Genomic DNA, 23,295 nt, shown 5'->3' with positions numbered 1-23,295 from the left:
CGTAGATGAAACCAGATCTTTTGAAGAGCCACACTGTCTTGTGTGCTGGTTCCTGTTAGCACGGATGTGATAGAATACCTGCTAAGCAGCACCTTCCTCCAGGACAGGTTTGCTTTGGCTCAGGGTTGGAGGGCTGGGAAATCTCGGCAGTGAGAGCGAGTAGCTGGTCACATTGTATTTATTCACTGTCAGAAAGAGGTCAAGGCTGGTGGTCCTTAGATGGATTTTAAGCTCTAATTCATTTGAGAAATAAACAATTTAGTAATTGTGTGTGCATATATGGGGGTAAGGGGCTTAACCTGCCTACAATATGTACTACGTACTAAGACATCATCTTATAGTTGTTTGGCTCAGTGAGGCCCAGAGAAGCAGACATAAATAAAAGACAACACTAGATTTGTTAAAGATCATGATGTTACTACCATTTATTTGAGAAAAGAAAAAGGGAAAAAAAAAAACTATGAAAGGAAGAGAGAGCTCTCTCTAGCAATACTCTTTCTCTTTGAAATAAGTTAGTAAACAGAAAACATTATACGAAGTAGATCAGGACAGAAAGGCAGTACTCAAGAATGTAGTTTTGGATATAAAAATTCAGTTATGCAACCAGTAACATTCAAAATCAACTACAGCTACGCAATTATAAAAATTGTTTCATTAAAGTTCACTGTATTTGAACAGGTACAATGTTCTGAAGGCATACAAATCCATCATAAGCATTTTGGATTTAGTTTCACTGCTGGGGAGCGTGCCCAGGTGCCCAAAGCCACAAGATAGGTGTGCCTTCATCACAGGCTTCTGCACACCCTCACTATCAACTTCACAACAGAACTGCAGAGGACAGAGTTCAGGGGGCGACTTTTTTCCTTTCCTTATTCAAGTTAAACAAACACAATGGAAAAGGCCAGTAAAAAGTTGGACATTTAACAGACAAGAGCGCTGTGCATGGGCCCAACATGAGACTTCATTTGACTGTTTGTTTGTTTGTTTGTTTTGTTTTTCGAGACAGGGTTTCTGTGTAGCTTTGCATCTTTCCCGGAACTCGATCTGGTAGACCAGTCTGGCCTCGAACTCAGAGATCCGCTTGTCTCTGCCCCCAAGTGTTAGGATTAAAGGCGTGCACCACCACCACCCAGTGATTTTTCTTATGTTTTAAGGTAGGGTCTAATGTGCTCCAGATCCTCCTGCCTCCACCTCCCAAATGCTGGGATTACAGGCATGTACCACTACAGCCAATGTATGCATTTCCAGAGATTGAACCCAAGGCTCCATGCATGCTAGGCAAGCACTCTATTCCATGTAGTGGCATTATTCTGAGTACAAAGCATAGATTATTGTTTGTTAAGATACCATGGGCTGACCTCTCCCATCTTGAACAGAACTTCTCTCTCTGGTGTCAGATCAGCCAACCTGCAGAAACGCACTCACTCTGCACATGTCCAAGCCTAGCTGTCAGTTACTAGCTTCTGCTAGAATGGACGTCACTGTATGTTGTCAGCGCATTACTGAAGGCTCTGCCGCTTACTCTTTGCCACACTGCAACAGAGACCCGACAAACCGATGGGCAAAGCTTACCCAGTAGCTCCTTTCAAGTGTCACTGTCCGTCACAGCAGGACTGGAAATGCTCCAAGTAGAACAAGCCCCCCACCCACACCCTGAGTGAGCTGGGATCAAACAAACCCCACTTCACTAGCCTTCCCATACACAAGATCTCAAAACATCACAGAATTGTGAATTGGCAGGTACTTCAAGCTCACCTCCTCAGCAACCTTTTCAATCAAACTGCAAAGAGTTACACAGATGTGCATCTGCACTGAATTTCGGCTAAGGTTCATTCACTTTTAAAAGGGTGTTATCTGTAAGCTATAGCACATATTAAACATAATTTTAAAAAAAGAACTTGGACATTAAAAACAAAAAACTGCCACAAGGCCTAGCAAACATCTTTATACTGTTTTAAACACTGATCTTTCTTTTTTCTTAACTAGCTGAAAATAAGTTTTAGGCTTGGTTGTGAATTCAAAGTGTATGTAACTGAAGGAAGAGTAAACACAAGGGTGGGCGGGCATAAGGTGCCCACAGGAAAGGAAAGCCCCGGGGTGTGGCTGCCCAATTCACTTCCCCAAGCCGCATCCCATACACTGCAACACTTGCCACTCACGGGAATATCAAAAGATAAACCAGCCAGGTGGTGGTGCACACCTGTAATCCCAGCACTCGGGAGGCAGAGGCAGGTGGATCTCTGTGAGTTCGAGGCCAGCCTGGTCTACAGAGTGAGTCCAGGACGGGCTCCAAAACTACAGAGAAACCCTGTCTCAAAAAAACAAACAAACAAAAAAAGATAAACCAGGGGTTGGGGATTTAGCTCAGTGGTAGAGCGCTTGCCTAGCAAGCACAAGGCCCTGTGTTCGATCCTCAGCTAAAAAAAAAAAAAAAGTAATTTTATATGGAATGCACTTCTTGATTTCACTTCTCGCTCTCTCAGCCTACGGTGACGACGTGGAAGGATGGTGGCACTTAAGACATAATCCACCAAGTCACCATCAGAGTAACAGAGACACCCCGGCACTGAAACAATCTCCATGGTGAAAATGCTGAGCGGGAATGGTACTTCACCCTTCCCCAAGACAGGATGCCTGAGCTGGGGTCTGAGCAGCCATGCAGAGGAGCAGAAGAGACAAAAGCTTCCTCAGGGATTAGGCTGTGAGAGACAGAATTCAGTGAGCAGGGACCCACCCTCAGTGTCCCAACAGCCAGCCTGGAGTAGAGAGGGGCCAAGGGGACCCTAAGCTACTCTCCTGGTCCAGAAGGCACAGTGGTCCTCTGAGTGTTGCACTCCACAGACCACAGCCCAGGGAAGGCAGCACTCAGGACAGAGGCTCCCCAAACCTGGAAAGACACCCCTGTTAGGGACCAAGATGTCAGGAACCAAACATGAACCATGGAAAGTACTAGCTAGACCAGAGAACAAGTCATAAGTCCCTTCCCAGAGCAGTAACCAGAGGCCTCCAAAGATAAGAGAACATCCCACAGTCAGGTGCCATGACAACCGAACGTAAAGAGCATTCCAGGGTCAGGTAGCCTAGCAACAGAATAAACTGCCCCTGACCAGTGACCTTAGCTGACATCTCGCAATTGCACGATCTGCCTCACACGTCTTGTACCCCTTCCATGTTCTACACGCCCCTTTTCCCTTCCCTCCTTCCAGCCCCTTCCCCTCTTATGCTATATAAGCCATGTGGAGAGAAATAAAGTTTGGTGGCTTGATCAGAATCCTGTCTTGCTGCTGTCTCTTGTGTTGCACTGTCCTGTCATTGTCTCCCACAGGTGAGTCGCCCTCGTTGAAACCCCACTGGCCGGGGCACACCCTGATGGAGTACCACATTTCCCTCTACAAAGGTCACTCAAGAGTTTCCATCACTCCCAAAAAACAGTGGTGTCCCCTCACCAGGCAGTGAACTGGGGAGTGTAAAGGGGGAGAGGAAACAGACACCACCACCACCAGCCAGCGTCAGAGGCCCTAATTCTCCACTAAAGCCTCCCTCACCAAGTTGCTTCTAATCGATGCTATTGCTTGGTATGAGACTTAAGCAGATTTGGAATGGATTTCTTCCTTCCACAGTCCAGTAAAAGCAGGAAAGGAAATTACCAAAGGACAAGGCGACAGAAGAAATAGTCTGGGAGTCTGGAAGATACTGGAGGACAGCCATCCAAAAGATGCTTAACTGTGTCCAGAGTCAAGCTGTTGAGGCAAACTGGCCACAGGCTGTAGGAATTAGGCCCCAAAGCCTTTTATCCGAGATGTCATCCCCTACCTAGAGCCTCCTCACTGATCCCTGCTGGTGAGAGCATCTGAAGCAGCTACTACTTCATGATGATAAAGGCAGTATCTCTTGCCTGGCAGTCCCTGTGCCCAATGAGTGAGATAGTGTATGGTAGAGTCTACAGCAGTACACACAGCATTAAGTACGCTAGACAAAGCAATGGCCAAGCATTCACCCTGTCCCTTTAGGAGTTATGCAGAGATCTCTGCTGGGCCCCAGACCAAGCACTTGATCTAGTCATCTTTCACTGGCATCCGCCGATGACCCAGCACCATTTGTCAGCCTGTTACTTTGAAACAGAGAAATTGAGGACCCAAACATTAGGCAACTTCAAAAGACCCAACCAACATGTGACTGGACCACCGCTCATACCCAGATCTGCTTATTTTCTCAGCCCACATTCACACAGCTATGCTGCTCAGCCCTTCTAACATCTTGGATACAAGTCCAAGTCACTGAAAAGGGCATAGAGGGGTCAGCCTTATTTACGTGCATGACTCTAGGGTAGTTGGAACTTGAAGCAACTAGCCCAGCCTCCGGTCAGCTAGGAACCATGTGCACCCCTAAACTCTCCATGCCCCTTCTGACACTGAGCACTTCTGAGACCTGAACTGATTCCCAAAGCTCCTCGGATATGATTGTGCCTCACAAAGCCAGAGAACAGCATATGATTTTCCTTCCTGACTGAAGACAGGTTGAAGACCTCACAGGTGCCTTCAACAGCATGGAGAGAATCTGGACTGATTGAGCCTATCCATTCTTCTCCATCTCAGAAGAAAAGACGGAGTTATTAGCCACACTTCAGCAACTGGCCACAACCAAAGAGATAAGTTCTCACTGCCTTTGGTCTGGAGGTGGCAAAGCACGGACCAGAGTAGATCTGGCCTTGCACAAAGAGCGGAGGGTAAACCTAGATATGATGATGCCCGGGAAGCAGAGAGCCCTGAAAGGGAACATGGGATGGTTCCCTTTTAGTACAGGATGACCATAGGACACAGGTGACATAGATACTGAAACCTGAAAAGGTCCAGGCTGGGATGATGAAAACAAGGAAAGGGTTATGAGAGATGACGGCAGGTTTGACCAGAGCTGTGTCATCAGGAAGGAGACTGGAAATGAGGCATCCAGACTCTGGCTTGACCCTGCCACAGCTGTGGCTTCAGGGGACATGGAAACCCATCTGGGCTTCCGTCCCTTGACTACACAGTGAGACAATAATCCTGCTTCCTCACAGGGCTCTCATGAGGACCAGAGAAGATCACCAACATGAGAACGCTGTGTGTGTGGTTAGACATCAGGCTGAGACATGACCACCTGCAGGCTGGTGTCTTTCCAGTGTCCAGCACAGGCTGAGTGTCAATGCCGGATTACTGAGAAGTTGCTTGGCAGGCATGCCTACCTACTTCCTGCTGGCCCCACAAGGGATCGGTCTTCCCACGCACTTTCTTTGGCCCAACTCCAGCGAAGAACGGAAAATAAAATCAATAAAAGTAAATGTTTATAAATAATGAAGAAAAATAAACAGAGCGGGGAACGCGAAGGTTTTTCACTTTCTGGTGGCTCTTGTCCAGAAGCAAAGAGTACTTTAGGCCGCTACCTCACTCTCCATCAAGCAAGCAGTCCCCCAAGGTCATAAGACAAGAGACATGTGAGGGTGAGGGCAAGAGAAAGAATCCACACTGAACACCAGAAAACACATTCCATAGCCAGTTGTGATTGAGAACAGCAAGATGGCGCATCCATAGGAAGGAACAATGTATCCAGGGCAGGATCCCAGGGGCTTAGGAAGGGCAGGATCATTTGTTCTCAAACACCAGGGAAGACGCTCTGTGAGGCAGTGACAATGGTTTCCGTGGTGAGGGGCAATTCTTCAAAATTCTGCATGTCCTGCTGCATCCCTATAATCTCTGTAGACCTTCCTGCTGTGGCCTGGGAACCTGTGGCTCCTGGGGCTTATCTGCTGCTATGATTAAACAAAGATTGAAACCATCCAGAGAGGAAAATGGTCATGAGGAAGAGTCCTCCACACTAGCCACAGAACCCCACACTGTGCTACAGACATTAGGGTTTAGGATTCATGACTGCTCCCATGGCAACCCTCAAAAATGTCCAAATTGCAAGCAACACACTGCTGCAAGTTAAAGGCACATGTCTGTGAGACAGAGTTGAGCGGGTATTTACAAAACTGTCCACCGGCTACAATCCACGGTGCTCTCTGCAGACTGGCAGTGTACTATGCAAGACACACAGCGAAGCACTTCTTCACAGCATCCCTAGGAAGGAAAAACACAGAGATGAATGGTACGTTATCACTCCAAAGGCTCCCAATGGCAAAGACCTTCCTTGAGCATTTCCCAGGGTACCATGCTGCTGAAGGCGAAAACAGCGAGGTCAGAACCAGTCATCAAACGGCAGTGCCAATGTATCTTAGCAGTTTTCTCCTGGACACGTTACTGGTCATGCTGGAGTTTTAAATTCCTCATCTGTCAAATGGGATGTTCCCACTGACCTTTGCAGACTGCTCCTGGAGACTAGTACATGCTGCTGCATTTGTACATCAGCCAATCACAGAAAACACTGACATCACTCAGGTGTGGTCAGCAGGCCTACAGCATCAGGAAGCAGCAGAAGACTGTGAAGGAACACCTCTGGGAGCTCCCTGGCACAGGGCGCTGGGTACAGGCACGGAGCATTACTAACTAACAGGCTCACTTGGTGCCCGGGACTCAGTGTAGCTCAGGGAAGCAAAGAGTGGATGCTCAGCAGATAGCTTATCTGTCCAAGCAGACCTCTTCTCTCCCACCACTACACCTGTCTGTATGAAGGAACCCCTAAGCTCTCACCCTCGCCCCATTCCAGGTTTGACACTGTGTTCTTGGGTATTCAGGTACTAAGGACTGGAAGGTCACATGAGGTGAGTGAACCCAACTACCTGAGCAGGCAATGAACTGAACATCAAAAACCATCAAGGAGCCATGCATGGTGAAACATGCCTGTAATGCCAGCACTCAGGAAGCTGAGGCAAAAGGACTGTACATTTGTGGCATACATGGGCTGCATAAGAGAATGTGACTTTTTTTTTTTTTTAATTTAAAAAGACTCTAGTGAAGGATTTGTCCAGGTGTGCTGCATGCTGAAGTGCCAGAAGTACACTGTAAGTAAGGTAAGGGGGGTTACTGCCCAAACCAGGCCCCTCCTGACAGGCCACACAGCACGCTGAGGGACCTAGAACGTTGGCCAGAGCCCACCTCATTTTGCTTAACCTATTTTACAAACTCACTTGGTCTTAGAACCTTTTCAGCTGTATAATCTGTTCTGTGGAAACTAGAGAAAGCTATTCTAGAAGCCAAACTCAGAACTCACTCTGATTCCCTCCCTAAGAGAGGAAAGATCCATCTGCTCAACACAAAAACTCACTGGTTCAAAAAGAATTATGTTTCCATCACTCATCCACGCCCATCTTGATCAATTCTGAACCTGAGTCCCGTTTCCTGAGTAACTGCAACTACACGAGGCTGTGGACTTAGAAAGGTCCACTCTAGTCTAATACCTTAATGTCACTATCTTGAATTTTTTAATAATTTATTTAACTTTATTTTATGTGCATTGGTGTGAAGGTATCAGATCCCCTGGAACTGGAGTTACAGTTGTGAGCTACCATGTGGGTGCTGGGAATTGAACCCGGGTCTTCTGGAAGAGCAGCTGGTGCTTTTAACCACTGAGCCATCTCTCCAGCGCCCTATCTTGAAATTCTTAATCATTTTAAAAGGAGGAGCCCACATTTGCACATTGTGCTGGGCCCAGTAAATTATGTAGGTAGTTTAGGGACCTACAAGATATGGTCAAACAGTTGCAAATAGATAAATACTTCAGTAGATGCTCAAATATAGCAGACCTTGGCTTATTTCATAGAGCAAGCTAGCTCCTGGGGAAATCTTTGCCCATATGCTTCTCAGGATAAGTTCCTCCCTGCCCCAAAGGCAGTATTCACCGTTGTTACACTCCTGTTATATCCCATGCACAAAGGTACGCTTTCTGGGCTTGTTAGCTCACTCCCCAGCACATTCAAATCACTGGCAGCAGAAGATCTGGCGTGCATAAGACATAACGTCGACCCTGCACAATTTTTCACTTCCTCAACACAATTATGGAAAATATTTTTATCTAGTAGATGACCAAGAAGAAGAAAGTTAAGTAGTTTCATTAGAATGGAATCAGAGGCAGAAGTCCTATGACTAACTGGGAAAAGTCCACCACCAAAAGTGGTTAATTAATAAACTCCCAGTCTCTGGGGATAAGTCAGCCATACCCACTCCTCTTATCCAAGTCTCATCTGAGGTCTTGGTGGTCAATAAAGTCACCAAGCTCACACTGCTGACTAGGAAACACTGGCCCCCTGGAGTCCTGGCCCTGCTTTCCCTCTAGACCCTTCCCTGAGTGAGCCCCTGTGAGAAAACAGGCATGCACTAAGGACCCCCACCACCTCAAAGCTACAAATTAAAGGAATACTAATGAGCATCATTGCACTTTCTATTAGAGTAGATGCCCCAAACACCAGGAACTTATAGTCTAGCCAACACATCACTAGTTGAATAATGAGATCAGGAGAACCAATCTTATCATAGCAATCTATAAACAGATCCATGACCTATGCCTAACTAGCTCAAAGAATTTTAGTACTGATAAATAAAATATCAGTTTAGTACTGATAAATAGCATGTGCTTCCTGCAACCAAACTAAAATCTCCAAACTAAAGTCCATATGCAGGAGCTAGAGAGATGGCTCAGTGGTTAAGAGCATTTGCTGCTCTTCCAGAAGAACTAGGTTCAATTCTCAACACCCACACAGCAGCTAACAACCATCTATTAATTCCAGGGGATTCAACACCCTCTTCTAACCTGCACAAGAAATGCACACACCTGGCAGATAAATATACATGCAGACAAAATACACATTAAAATAAAAATAAATAGATCTTTTAAGAATTAAAAGTCCTATATAAACACATCATGGTTCACAAATCAAAGAATCTCTATTTCTAAATACATAGTTAGTCTTACCTTGCATATGGTATGAAGGAGAGGCTATACCTACAAAGAAAAGAAAAGCAAGATCAAATTGAACGGAGGGAGTGGAAAATTCCCCAGCAGGAAGCCCCCGAGGCTCTAAGAGCATCCAGTGATTTATCCCTACTGGTATGTACTCACACATCTCATAAACACTCTGCCCGACCTGTAAGTAGCTACGTGGCAGAGAGGACTACAAAAGGCCCGTATAACAATGACCCCTTTGACCCCAGCCTTGCTTGTGGTACTACTTAACCACATGAGCCAGCAGTGACCACTAAAACAGGCAGATTCCAGATGCCCATATGACATCAGAGTCCCATGTGCAGAAACTGCAATTAACATCCTCATCAATAGTGATCTAATGCTTTGTAAGTTCTCAGGAGAACTTCACTTCAACCCAGGTGACATCAAGTTTCTATCTGTTCTCACAAATTTAAAAAAAAGCCACCACCTACCAGTCTATAGATGAGAATGCACCGTGGTGCAGTGCTTCAAGAACCCAAGCCACACTGCCTGTACAAAAACTACACAGGGGAGAGATGCCTGCCCTGTGTGTCAGTCAGCGTGTAAGTCAGTCAGACTTAAGAGAAGCAAAGAGCAGCATCAGTTTAAAGGGTGCCACCATCTTCCTGAGCCAGAGGAATGCTGACTCCTTAGAGGCTTGCAACAGAGCTGTGTATATGAAGGTACCAATTTCTGCACCCAGAAGAAGACCACACTAGAAACATAAGCCATCAAGCCAGGCCCTTGTAGTATCTACTGGCAAAATGTGTCTCGCTGAAACCAGGTCACCATTCTTCTCCATACTTCCACTTTCCACGCACACGTGCTTAACTTGTGAGTATGGTCAAGTCTGAAGCAGCAAACAAGAGTATTTCTTCAGAAGGTCAAAGTTCCAAAAGGAAGATGGCATCCAGCTTAGATTCCCAAGATCCACTTCTACTAACTAGGTGTTCACTGGCCAGGAGAAGTCTATTTAGATGCCCACAGCCTCCCTTTTCTCTGCATCCTAGCAGACATTTTTATCCCAAACAGACTAGTCACACTGTACTGAAACTGTTCTGCTGGACATCCTAACTGATGGATTAAACTTCCAAAGTCACACAGAAATGCCTCGGATTAGATACATGCCACCACACCCCACCCTTGGATGTTAAACACAGGTTTAAATAACCAAGAATCTACAGTTTTAAAAAGCCGTGACCAGTACTTGGCCTCTGAGTTACAATCTCCTAACCTTCACCTGAAATTCCCCAAAGCCGGCCTACCTCCACATGGGTTTTCATTTCCTTAGCTACTGCTTGCTCCCTCAACTCAGCTGACAATGCCATTTTCATCTTTCTATGGAATGAATGGTCACCCCATCACAATCACTGATTTTCTCAGCAGCATCCTTCTCTGGACGTGTCTAGTTGAGTCCTGGCCTCTTTTTACCAGCCTTTATAATACTTTCATTGTCCTTGCCCTTACTGGACATGAGTAGCTGTACATCTCACAACTGATCGTGAGCTCAGCAAAAACGCTGTGGCCCGAGGCCCCTGGTGACCACTCAAGACCGCTAATGGCATCTATTGGCAGTGGGCCGAGTCAACTGGCTTCTGAAGCCTGACTTCTGCTGCATTACTGACGTCTGTGTTCTCCTAACCTTCCCACCCATAACACACGGGGTTTCTCTGCTTTCCCTCCACAAGTCAAAGGCAGGGCTGGGGGTGGAGGAAGGACACTGATGCTACTTACCAGGTCAAGGCCAAGGACTGCAAAATGCAGAAGATGAGCGCGAGCCCCTTTTTATGCCACTAAAAAAAAGGGACACAGTGACTGGAAAGTGTGTGACAAGGGATCTAAACCAGAAGGTCACAGAAGACTAGAGTTCACACTTACCCAAAAGGCAGAGCACAGGGTAAGTGCAAAACACAACTAGAAGAAGAGGAAACACCAATTAATACAATGTGGTTCAAAGCGTTTAACCCACCTGAACGGCCGTGTCAGAGAAGAACTCCAACACAACAATAAAAATGCATGCAGACTGGAAAGGGACAGCTGTGCTTCTGTTTAAGATCTCCCTAAATGTCAGCAAATGAAAGCACCTTCCTGGACCGGTCATTCACTCATCAATCTGTTCATTCAAGACACAAAAGTAAGCGGCCACCAACCTCTCTGTGACCTAGCTCCAGAGTAGAAAAGGTGCGTGAGGACAAAGGTCACCATGAGATGTCAGTCGCACGGCCAGGAAGCCTGCTATCTGTTTACCTGTCATCTGACACCGCCCTGTGTCCTTTCTTAGAAAGTCTTTCCACTACAGAGCTGTCAGGCCATCCACATCTATCTGAGGCTGGAAAAAGCAGTGGTTGCTCCCGCCACCTTCCATACCTTTCTTCATACTCCTCTATCACCTCGTAATCAGTGTGCCCTAAACACTCTGTGTCCAGCACTGCACTCTGCAAGAATGTAAATAAATTGCTAACACAGTCATGGCCGTAGAGAACAGTCTTGTGTGAATGAATGGGAGACCCACAAACTGAACTAAAATTAGAAGTATGCCGATCAAGTTCAAACCTCGCAATACTGATAATTATGAGAATGGGGTCTGGAAAGATTTTGACAGCTAGATGGATAACTGGGTCAAAAAAAGAAAGAGATAGTCTGTGTTGACAGGATAGAAATAAAACCTTACAAGGCAGGTGGTGGTGGCAAATGCCTTTAACCGCAGCACTCTGGAGACAGAGGCAGGCAGATCTCTGTGAGTTCAATGCCAGCCTGGGCTATAGAGTGAGTTCCAGGAGAGCCAGAGCTACACATAGAAAAACAAGAAAGAAGGAAAGAAAGAAAAAAGAAAGGACGGAAGGAAGGAGGGAGGGAGGGAGGGAAGGGAGGGAGGGAGAGAGGGAAGGAGAGAGAGAGAGACACACACAGAGAGAGAGAGAGAGAACCTTCCAGCCATACATAGCAGTTCATGCCTGCGATCTCAGCACTCAGGAGAGTGAGGCAAGCAGACAGCAGGTTCAAGGCCAGCCTGAACAACTTATGAAGCCCCGTATGCCTGAGAGCCTGTTTAATCCCCAGGGTTAAAAAGGGAAAGAAAGGACAGGCTCCCACCTCCCAAGCCGTCTGTCCTTACCAGCACCAGGATGGTGGCAATGAGACGCGTCGGCTCAAACATGCGCTTCAGCTGTTTCACTGGCCCCATGAGGAAGATGGTACTAAGAGGCAAACACACACACACACGAGCCATTAGAGGCAGAGCAGAGGCGCACCAGCCACCTCCCCAAGAGCTCCTGTGGCGAAAACAGGAACAGCATCTTTAGGAGCCGCTCTTGCCAGGCACTGGCCTTGCAGGCCTTTTGTGCGCTGTCCTCATTTGATCCATCAAGGACCTATGAAGTAGGGACAATTAGTACATTCATTTCAGAGGAAGAAAAAGCCCAAGAGGTTACATAACCAAGGTCACCCCACTGATAGAAGAACAGGGCCATAAGTGCACGTGGGTCGGACTGCGGAGTCACTCACATCGCCCTCTCTCCAAGATGGGTTACTCTGCATCCTTGACTACCTACCCACAGAAACAAACCAAGAGCTCGGATTTACGAAACAAAAAACACGGACACTTTCGTACTCTCCCGGAATTGTAATGATGGTAAGAGCAACATCTGCTACCAGGGGATGCTTGCTAAATGTCAGGGGTGCGTACAGCACTCACTTCAGCCCCTCAACGATTCTGAGATGGCTGTCACTGTTCCTACTTCAGAGATATGAAAGGGAGAGATTAGCTTGCCTATTTGAGATCACACAGCTAGGAATCCAAAGCACTAGTGCTTAACCCCCTCTGTTCTAAAGGTACCCTCAGCGTGAATCTGTATGAAGGAAACTGGACGCTGGCTAATGGGAGTGGTCACAAGTGAGCAAGCGGATCCACACGCCTAACACATCAGGTACAGGCACGAGGTTTGAGTCACGCTCTCTGGATCACGAAGAAGTGCTGAGCTCCTTACAGCTGGCACTCAATACAAGTGACAGCAGATGTCATTGACTACCAAACACTCAATGAAAGGCATGGTTTTTCGTTTTGTTTTTGTTGTTTACAATACGTCTTTGAAGTTAAGCTGTTTTCTGAGCTCAAGTCTCCATGCTCAGAGGTTCTTCACCAAACAGGGTAAGCAGCAGACTCAAGGCACACGTATATAAATAGATTCCATGTATGAATAGATTCCGTGTAAAGTCAGAAACTCCTAGTAACACCATGAAGTAACAGGTGCCCTCCACTGTTTCCCTCAGCTGTGCTATGGCGTCTGTCCCACTAAGAACTGCTAAAGAGTTCTTTTGGAGTAAGCAACGCATCTGTATAATTACGCTCACTCTGTTCACTGAACCCACCCTGGGGGCCCCAAGGCAAACCCCACAAAAAGCTAGTACCTGAGAAAGCTTCAAGGGCAACATCAGTCACTGCTACCCAGGCTGTCACGTAAATATAAATGGTACAGGAAAGACCCTGGAGGAGAAGGTCAACAGTCCCGGGAAGGAGGTGGTGATCAGCACAGCCTCACGCGAGAGGTGACGTTAGAGGCAGGATTTAACAAATGACAACCGGGGAGCAGAGAGATGGGCAGGACCACAGACGAGGAGACTGGCCTGGGAAGAAGCACCAAGTCTGGATTCCACCTGCAGAGAGGGGGCAGGGAGCCACACGAGGGGCTCGCACCAAGGTCCCATAGCTCAGAAGAAAAGAGCCCAGATGGGGGGCAAAAAGGGGATGTGGAAACCCAACAGAATATGATAGGGTAGCTGAGGTAGGAGGAGGTGCACAAAGCTGAGAATAGTCCAGACGCCGCCTTTGCAGGAAATCGTCCCTGACCTACTGTCAGGCCAGCCCTCTCAGAGCTTCTCAGCACACTATCTGCTGCGATACTGGTCCGTGTCTCACTGCCTCGCTGGCGAGAGAGATCCAGTGTGCCTGTCTTTGGTAGTCTCTGAGTCCAGCAGAGGCGACAGGACTTACCCAGTGACTCCAAAATCAATCAGTGGGGATAAACGGCCACAGGGATGGGGAAGAAAGCCAAGTAGAAAAACAACAACAGCAGCAACGGCGCTGGAGAGATGGCTCAGTGGTTAAGAGCACTGGCTGCTCTAGCAGAGGACCAAGGTTCAATTCCCAGCACCCACATGGTGGCTCACAACTGTATCTAAATCCAGGTCCAGGGAATCTGGTGCCCTCTTCTGACCTCCGCAGGCTCCAGGCGTATGCGTGGCAAACAGACACACACGCAGGCAAAAGACTCATATACAAAAAAATTAAAATATTAAAAGAAAAGAAATACAACAGCAACTGAGTTATTATGGCTGGGTTAACAGCGGAAAACTTGTACTCCTGGACCCTCTCCCCACAGTACTCTGAAGCCATTTACAGAAGCACAGGGGAGAGAAGGGGAAAGGGAAGGAAAGACGGCCCAGTCAGGTTCCCGAAGTCCATTCTGATAGGGCCAGGCGAGCATTTCCCACCAGAGGTAGGCCTGGCACTGTCTGCACAGGTGTGCCTGAAGCACCAGGTGGAGGCCAGGGTCAACTCAAGCTACCCGTGCACTTGAAGCAGGCAGAACGGCTAACCTCCCCTGGAAGGCACCCATCAGATGCCCTGACACAGGAGCCTGGTCCTCAAGCCCAGGACGGTCTGGCACTCCATAGTAACCAGGTCCCAGGCGCACAGTCCCTCGCCTGACCCGTGGCTGCCAGAAGCAGCAGCTGCCTCCAGTCTCTGAGGGCGGTGAAACCAGCATGGGAGGGTTGGCCATACTGTGTGCCTCGGGGAAACCATCCCCATGCTTTGTGCTGTGTTCCCTCACAGGCGAAGAAGTGGTGACCGTTTTCTGCCCTCTGCCAGGGGCGAAAGATAATCTAAGATACAGGATGTTTTGCAAAAAGAGGATATGAACATGATATATGCCAAAACTCCTCCTTCTTCCCAGCTCCTTAAAGATACGAAGCATCCTTCTTCTCCCTCCTTCTCCCTCCCTCAAATACGATGGACATTTTATCACCTAATAAACAGCAAGGTTGGAAAAAGGAGAAAAGAAAAAGGTTACCTCCCAATTGATGCCATGTTCCCCAAGGTGTAAAACACCGCAAAGAGGGTCAGTCCTTTCCTGGGCACCCACAGCAGGAAAGTACCCTAGAAGGGGAAGCACAGGACTCGTGAGCACAGCAATGCCACGCCCACCACCCAGCTGCCCTCCCGGCCTCCTATCTCCCCGCCCCCCAACCATTCAATTTAATGAGGCTGCCGGGAGAAAAGCAGGTAAAAGGAAAAGAATAGAGCCGAGAATCAGGAAGGACGGAAGGAACTCTTACCAGCAGTGAGCAGAGGATTCCTACAGCAAAACATGCGATGAAGCCTCTTATTCTGGTGCCCCAGCTTAAGGAGGAAGCCTCCACAACCTGCGGTTTCAAAACAACAAGTGCATACATACGTTTACTGAAAAGGAAGAAAACGCGCAATGAACTTAGAAATGGTCTTAAGGACCAAGAGAAATGGTACTTAGAGCTGGCTCAGCAGACAAAGGGGTCTGGAGTGCAAACCTGAGGACCTAAGTTCCATCACCGGAAACCACAGAAAGGAAGCAGGAGAGGAGTCCTGCAGGCTGACCCCTGGCTTCCACGTGAGTGCTGCCCACCCGCACTTACACACACACACACACACACACACACACACACACAACCAATAAATCAAGAAGGAGGGAGGGAAGGAGGGGGTGAGGAAGGGAAAAGGAGGGAGGGAGGGAGGGAGGGAGGAAGGGAGGGAGGGAAGGAAGGAAGGAAGGTGTCAACACTCTCTGGGGTAGGAAAGAAACATGGAAACGTATACATTCACAGCTAGCCATCACATCCAGCTCTTAGTAGAGCCGTGAACTCCTACAGACCCATCTCTTCCCTCCAGCAGCTTACAGAAGTTTACTGTATCTCCTGCTTCAAGCACAGGCAGGGAAGCTAACCTTAGCACAGCCCAAAGCCTTACTGCAGCCCAGGCAGACTACAATTGGAAGGGCAGGGCTCTGCCAGATAGGGCCTGGGTCACGAGAGAAGATAAGGGCCGGACTCTAAGGCAGTTTGGTCCACTGGCCATGTTCTCTTATCTCTCCTACCAACCCCAGAAGTTGCTGCAACACTTCTGGCACCTCAGAGAAGGTCCTCAAACTTCTCAGGATGCATAGGGATGCTAATTATTATTTTTTTTTTTTTAATTTTGGTTTTTCGAGACAGGGTTTCCCTGTTAGCTTTGCGCCTTTCCTGGAACTCACTTGGTAGCCCAGGCTGGCCTCAAACTCACAAAGATCCGCCTGCCTCTGCCTCCCGAGTGCTGAGATTAAAGGTGTGCACCACCACTGCCTGGCCTGCTACTTATTCTTATTTACATCATGCTAGCAACAGCCAAATCAGCCAGTCAGCCAGATCTTAGCTAATCAATCACTACCCACTCATTTTGACTCTCTACCATTCTTGGCATAACTAATGCTTCTTCCAGGTTAAGTCCAAGGGAAGACAAATTTTCCTGGAAAACTACTAAAGCAGAAAAGCTGGAGAGCAGACCTCCATGGCCCTTTCCCATGTCAAAGATGACAAACCACTGTACCACAGGCCTTCCTAGACTGTCCTTAAGATGCAAGGGGGCTCACTGCCCACAGATGGACACAGGAAGCTGCCACTGAGAGATGAAACCCAATCGGCAGAGCCAGGTCAGCATCTACACACCCAAGCTCCCTTCTGTAGGCAGCACAGCCTCACAGAGTGAGTAAGGCTGCCTCCTACACTGTCACCCAACAGATGGGCGAAGGTAGGGGAGCAGGACCACTCCCTCGGCCCTGACTGGCCCCGGTTCAATGGCGTGTTTCTAACCTGTCAAACCAGAAGCTGGAAGAGCAGAGCCCAAGAGGCTCCCTAGGTGTGATAAATACTGTGCAGAAAGGTTTATTCTCCCCCCAGGAGAAGGGAATTCGGGTCATCAAAAACGGCTTTCCCCCCACTTCCATTGAGTTGCTATGACACTGTAATGTCACACATACGGACACACCGAGCACCTGCGGAAACCTGGCACAGAGAATGACCCTGAAGAGAAGTCACAGTCAGGGCTGGGCTGGGCTAGGGGTGTAGCTCAGAGGTACAGTACTTGCCCAGCATGAGCGAGCCTTTGGGTTCCTTCTCCAGCACCTCAAAAAGGGGGCATGCAGCAGACTAACTACATTCCAAATATTTGTCCTTATGCCCACAGTTAAGTGTAGTCCTCGCTCATCAGGGAAACTTCTCTTTGCAAGAGACAGAGACCACTGCAGAAAACCACACCAATCAAAAGGCAGCGTCGGAGCCCAGTCCCAAGTGGCACATCGATGACACCACTCCAGCATCTAAAGCTCAGGGTCACTGTAGAAGAAAAACTCTAAGAGCCTGGGAACAGGGAGTCTGCTGTAAGATTATGTCTCCTAGAAATGTCAGAAGCTACACCCTGGAAATCTCACTAACACAGCTGCCTAAACTTGAGCTGAACAAGGACAACACCGATAGGCATGCTAACGTGGAAGGGAAAAACCTGAGAGGCTTCAACAGTGGCCAACTCCAGGCACCTAAGGAATGCTGGGAGCAGGAGGAACAGTCTTCCCCAGGGAAGAGCACACCAACTGGCTATCCAATACCAAATGGTCAGCTCTGAAAATATAGACATACAAGTACCATTATGTACTGAGCAGGTGGTGTTTATGTATTTAGTAAAACACACACACACACACACACCAATAATAACACAACAACAACAACTACAGAGGCCATGAATTGGAAAGAGAACAAGGTGGGGGATATATGAGATGGTATGGAAGGAGGAAAGGGAAGAGGGAAATGATGTATGTAATTATAACCTCTCTCTCCACATATGTGTGTGTGTATATATTCATTCCTTATATTTAACATATATAATCCATACATTTAATATATGTGTATATTAAAAGAGAAGGAGGGCATGCACCACAATGTCAGGACCTGACAACTGAGCCCTGTGTTTCCAAGCAGAGGCCACCTGTCCACCTTGAAGAGACTGTTCCAATCCCCGTGGCCCTAACGTAACCGCAGGATGCTGTTGCCAGGCTTTACAGGGCCCTAGCCAATCAAGTTAGACCTCTTCTGACTAACCCAAGTCATTTCCCAAGTGCAAAAGACAATGAACAGCTTACACTCTTCCAGGCACACGTGTACTTTGCCAAGGTGGAAAGGACCAAGCCATGGAAAGGAAGAGAAGAGGACCAGAGCCCCGAATAAACTGCCTGAGGGTCACCAGCATCAACAGCCGTACTCAAAAACTTCAACCTGTTTTCTGTTTAGGGGGATAAACTGCAAAGTATCAAAGTTCATTCCAGAGTCAGAGCAAGATACTGAGACTCACACCTTTGTAGACAGTAAAATCACCAGCAAGAGACAGTCATCCTCGTTAGTCCAGTGCTGAGTATCCCTGCCTGTCCTGTGGGAGACTGGGTTTGATTCCCACAGACTGGGAGACTAGCACTGGCTGTTTAGGTGGGCAGTGGTGGTGGCAAACAACCCCAGCACTCAGGAGGCAGAGGCAAGTGGATTTCTGAGTTTGAGGCCAGCCTGATCTACAGAGCAAGTTCCAGGATAGTCAGGGCTACACAGAGAAACCCTGTCTCAAAAAAAAAAAAAAAAAAAAAAAAAAAAAGCTAAAAAGAAAAATAAAATAAAATCACTGGCAAGAGAAAGCATTTCTGCCAAAAAGCATGGTCCTGCTTTTTACCTTCAGACACAAGAGTGATACCTTTAGATACAAGTTCAACAAATGTCACAAGATGAACCTACCTAAATGCTACCTTTTCTTTAGCAGGAAGGGGGACATAAAGTGGGAGCAGGGATAATTCACCATGCTTCCCACTATATGTGTGTTCTGTCACTTGGTCAAGGAAAGAGGAAGAAGCTTTTGCTCAACTTCTTCTAAACAGATTAAGTGAAAGGAAAATACTTTTTGCCATTTTATGAAAGCAAATTCAGTTGATGGAAAATTTCTCTAAGCTGTAGTTTCTGGAAACTCTGCTAGCACAGAGTTTGTTTCCAAAATAAAACAGTACCTGGGTAGACTCTGTAGGGAATGTGGAGAATCACAAGCTGTCTGACTGGCTGGCACGCACAAAGGTCCCTTTGACTCCAGGATGGAGAAGGCAGAGGGATTCTTGCCAAGTGCCAAAGCTAAGGATTGTCCAAGAAGGTGGGGCTGGCAACCAGGAGGTGAGAAAGGAACGCTGTTGTTGTATTCCTGCACGTTATGATCAGACACCCTTCAGACCTTCCTTGTCCCAAGAACCCTTTCCAGAAAACACAAAGCCTATTCTTTCAGAAAGGACTACACTGAAACCAGGACGTAAGGATGTTTATGATGACAAGGAATCAATTAGAAGACTTAGCATAGACTGTAACCAACTTTATAGCTACCTAGGAGGAACAGAAGAAACAAAACATACTGTTATAGTTGGCATTAAAATAAATTATAAAATGTTTTCTAACTTTTCTGGCAACCTCTTAAGGTTATATAACTAAAAAGACTTGAAGGCAACATCATCCAACTAACCACACAAACAGGAATTTCACCACAGAATCCTCCAGTTTTTCCAGGCTCAAAGCCATAGAAAGTGTGCCCACATTAGTTAGTACTCAAAAGGAGGCCGGACCTAGTAAGTGATCACTAAGCCAAAACATCCCTGACAACGAACCCTATTGGCTACAGAATAGTTCCTGGAGTTCAAGACCTGGAAATGCCACAGAATGACGCACATCAACAGGAATCTTACTAGGAAAGAGGAAACTGACAATGTTTTCCAACAAAGTGAAGCCAACAGTCTTTTAAAAATAGATGTAATATGTGCCTGAGCTTAAGAGGAGGGTAAAGCCCTTCACTGTTTCCACACAGGCATTCACCATTTGCAGGGAAAACTTTGCATTTGTTTTCAAATGGTGCTACACTATTCACTCCTGAAGGCCCACCCACTGCTACTGATGAACAACACTTACTGCCAACATTACTCCCAGTCTCCCCTTCTGCCCCAACTCTGTACAACAGCTTGTGGACTTCCATGAAGCTTATCTTTACATGACAATGAGGGTCAGCTAAGTCCTGGGGCTTTCTTAGGCTTCATCTCATATGAAAGTTCACAAGAGGCCACAAATACAAAAAATTTTTTTTAAAAAACATAAAAATTACTGATTCTAATCCCAATGATTGTGGAGAGGTTGGAAAGTTGCAGGTCCAGAGTCTGATCGCAACTAACCTCTGGCTATCTTTAGCTCCCCGTAAACAGTCATATCGTGCCCACCTGTGACTAACAGGTAAAAACATCTTGGAATTTAACTTAATAAAACCCAAGCTTCCACAAACCAAGGGTTTTAGAGTACCATTAGATAGCCTAGAGAGGTCCTGCAACTGAGATTCTACTTTGCTGTAACCACCTACTTAGTGTTGCCACTGATACATTTAGCGAGTTCCTTGATTTATTACTTTGTTACTATAAAAATGTATCCAACTGTTAAGTTGGAACACTGAATTTGCAGGAATCCGAATCTGTCCTGAGGCCATGGTCGCTCTATTTGGCTTCAAAATAAACTCTAACTCCCTTTGAAGTGCGGTTGTGTTTTTGCAAAGACTAAACTCAGAACAAAATCAACCACAAAATTGAGAGCAGAAGGTTGGGAAAACCACGAGAAACACAAGTAAATATTAAGAGAGGAACTCAGTTTCCAAGGAGAAAAGGTCGTATCATCTTGTTCAACACCCCTGTTTCACAGCAGGGGAAACCGGGGCTAAGGATACATCAAGTAAAAATGTTAATTCTGTCTTCGAGAAAGGAAAATGCAAACAAACTCCCAAAGCACCTAAAATAAGACATTCTCGGTGGCTCTGGAACACCGGGGCCTTATTGGGGCAGGTTTCCGAGCCATCAAAGCCCTAATAAAACAACACCCTGGCAGTCTCCGGGGGTGCTTGGGAATCTATAGTCTAGGAATGAACCTTGGAATCTCAGAGACCTCGTAGGACGTTCACGGAGTTCCCCTACTATTTATGCAGTACGAATAAGGGCGGGCGGGTCTGGAACTCATAACCCACAACCAAAGCCAGCCAGCTGGTTATCCAGGAGGGGCTCCTTCCACCAAAGCCACCTGCCTCGCCCAGCTCCTAAAGGAGAGCCCTGGCCGGTCCAGCTGCAGTGGCGGGGAAAGGAGTGGGGGTTCAGGTCCAGGGACCCAGGAGGCCCCGGGACCCACACTCCCACCCGCGAAGATTTCTCCGATCTTGCTCCAGAGCCCCAGTGCTCCCGAGGGGAAGTTGGGAAGGGATCGGGAGCCACGCCCTCTGCAAAGTCCCCGCGCTGCCACCTGTGGCACTGTCCCGGCTGAGCTGGGCGCGGCGAGTGGGAGGGGAGCAGGGCAGCTGTCCAAGAAACCCTGGCTTCCAGGGCTGCGCTCACCTCGGACAGACCGCTGCGGTCCTCGGTGTCCTGGCCGCTCAGCACCTTCTTCAGCTTGTCCATGTCGGGCCCCCAGCCGCCGCCTGTGGCCTTAGCTCCGCCGGCCGCTCTTCCGGGTGCATGGCCCCCGCCCCTCCGCCCGCCTCCAACCACGGCGCGCCCCGCCCAGGCACCTGCCCACCTGCCCGCCCGGCATGCCCCGCGCCAGACACGCCCCCTAGACCAGCTCCTAGGGGTCACCGGAGGCGGGCTGGGAGAGTTGGGGTGAAGTCAGATACAGAACGCCAGACTGGCTGCGCGCCCGGGCTTCACGCTTTCGTTCCAGCGCCGAGCACCACCACCACGTGCCAGGGCCCGGAAGAACGCAGGGGAGGCCTTGTGCAGACTTACCCACAGAGGCTGAAGTTAATCCGCTGGTGGTTCTGTATACTCCGCAGAAGACCTTCAAAAAAACAAACGAACAAACAAACAATCCAGGCTAACCGGAACAAATCAGTGGGCCACAGGCTGTAGCAAGTGCAAATGTGTGTATCGGTGAAAGCAGCAATTCCTACCTAATTCCTAGGGGAAATGGCTCGGGAGATAAGACTTGGACAACGCCTGCGAACAGATGACCAATTGGCCGAGGAGAATAAGATAGTTTTGTGTTTCCTGGATGCTTTACTTCTAATCAGGCTGAATCGTTACTGAGGCTATGTAGCAGAATCCATATGAACTCATGGAATCTTCCAGGCTAGTCAGAGGTTTGCTCACCTAGAACACCCGTTGCTGCGGAAATCTGGAAAACTTAAATTAAGATTAAATTTGCTCAGGAAAACACCGAGACCGGAGTGTGGCTCAGTGAGAGACTGCCTAGCGTGTGCAGGACCTCGGGTTCAGTTTCCAGCACTGTCCCTGCTTCCCAAAAAGGGAAAGGAGGTCACAGAGAGGACTTCAGAAACACCCACTAAAAGATCTCTCATACCTCCTCAGCACTCTCCCCAGCACTTGCTGGAGGGTAAGCATGCTGACGGGAGAATCCACATACTGACCAAGAAGTTAGGGGAAATGAGTAGTAACTAAGCAGATTTATTCCCAGACCCCCATTCACACCAATCAGGGCACTCCTGCTACACCGCCTCTGTGCCCTCATCCTTGTGAGGATGCTTTCCAGCGTGCTTCTTGTGTAAATGTGTAAGGTAGACCTTTGAGATCAACTGCTACTGCTTTTGCCCGGATGACCTTCCCTCCCATGCTCTCCAGTGGAGAGGTCAAACATCAGAACACAGTGCAGTCCATCCGCTGGAGTCAAGAGGATCTGGGAACTGCAGCTCCATCATTTACCACCTGTGTGGCCTTGAACGACTAGCTAATTAGCCTTTCTGTCCCTGGTTGTTTCCTTCTGTAATGTAAAGTGAGCATAATGATTTCCACAAGTGACTATGGGAACTAAACATGACTAGCTAGACAGGTGGAAGCTGTCCTTATTCCAGCTCCTCTGAAGCTTCTCCAAGCCACCCAACACTGGCATGGGCAGCTGTTCTTTCCTCTGTGCCCCAGTAGCAATTGTAAGCACATCTACATACCTGGCTCACAATATTATCATAAGTTTTCAAGTCTGTGTCCTCTACATTGTGAGATCTTCACAAATAACGTCTGGAAAACGGGATGCTTGACAAACACTTATTGACTGAAGAAATGAATGGAAAACCTCATTCTATCTTCTGCAGGCCTAAAAATGACCAGCCAGTGAGCTGACCAGCCCTTCAGATGACTGTGACAAGCCAGCAGGCAAGGCTTGTTTGTGTTAGCTGAGTGACCACCCTCCTCTCCCATCCCTGTTTGCTGTAGTCACTGAAATAAGAGTTTGGATAGAAAACTCATGTCTTTAATCTCACTCCGTGGCCTAAGATCACCAGTGCCCTTAGAG

At 47.8% G+C, this 23,295-nt stretch overlaps 1 protein-coding gene across 1 annotated transcript; it reads right to left on the bottom strand.

Annotated features, from left to right (window-relative positions):
- Positions 1-3,246: 3,246 nt before the first annotated feature.
- Sft2d2 (SFT2 domain containing 2) lies at positions 3,247-21,496 on the bottom strand. Its single transcript, XM_036202251.1, has 8 exons — positions 21,387-21,496; positions 15,232-15,318; positions 14,967-15,052; positions 12,011-12,092; positions 10,774-10,809; positions 10,630-10,688; positions 8,884-8,913; positions 3,247-6,095 (listed from the first exon to the last, which is right to left on the bottom strand). Exons 1-8 carry the CDS (start codon positions 21,447-21,449, stop codon positions 6,056-6,058), a joined length of 483 nt encoding a protein of 160 aa, XP_036058144.1. The 5' UTR covers positions 21,450-21,496; the 3' UTR covers positions 3,247-6,055.
- Positions 21,497-23,295: the final 1,799 nt, after the last annotated feature.

This window comes from Onychomys torridus, chromosome 11 (assembly GCF_903995425.1).
Source record: "Onychomys torridus chromosome 11, mOncTor1.1, whole genome shotgun sequence".
NCBI classification, from domain to species: Eukaryota; Metazoa; Chordata; class Mammalia; order Rodentia; family Cricetidae; genus Onychomys; species Onychomys torridus.
The sequence above is the reverse complement of the archived record's forward strand: the minus strand, read 5'-3'. Positions and strand labels throughout refer to the sequence as shown.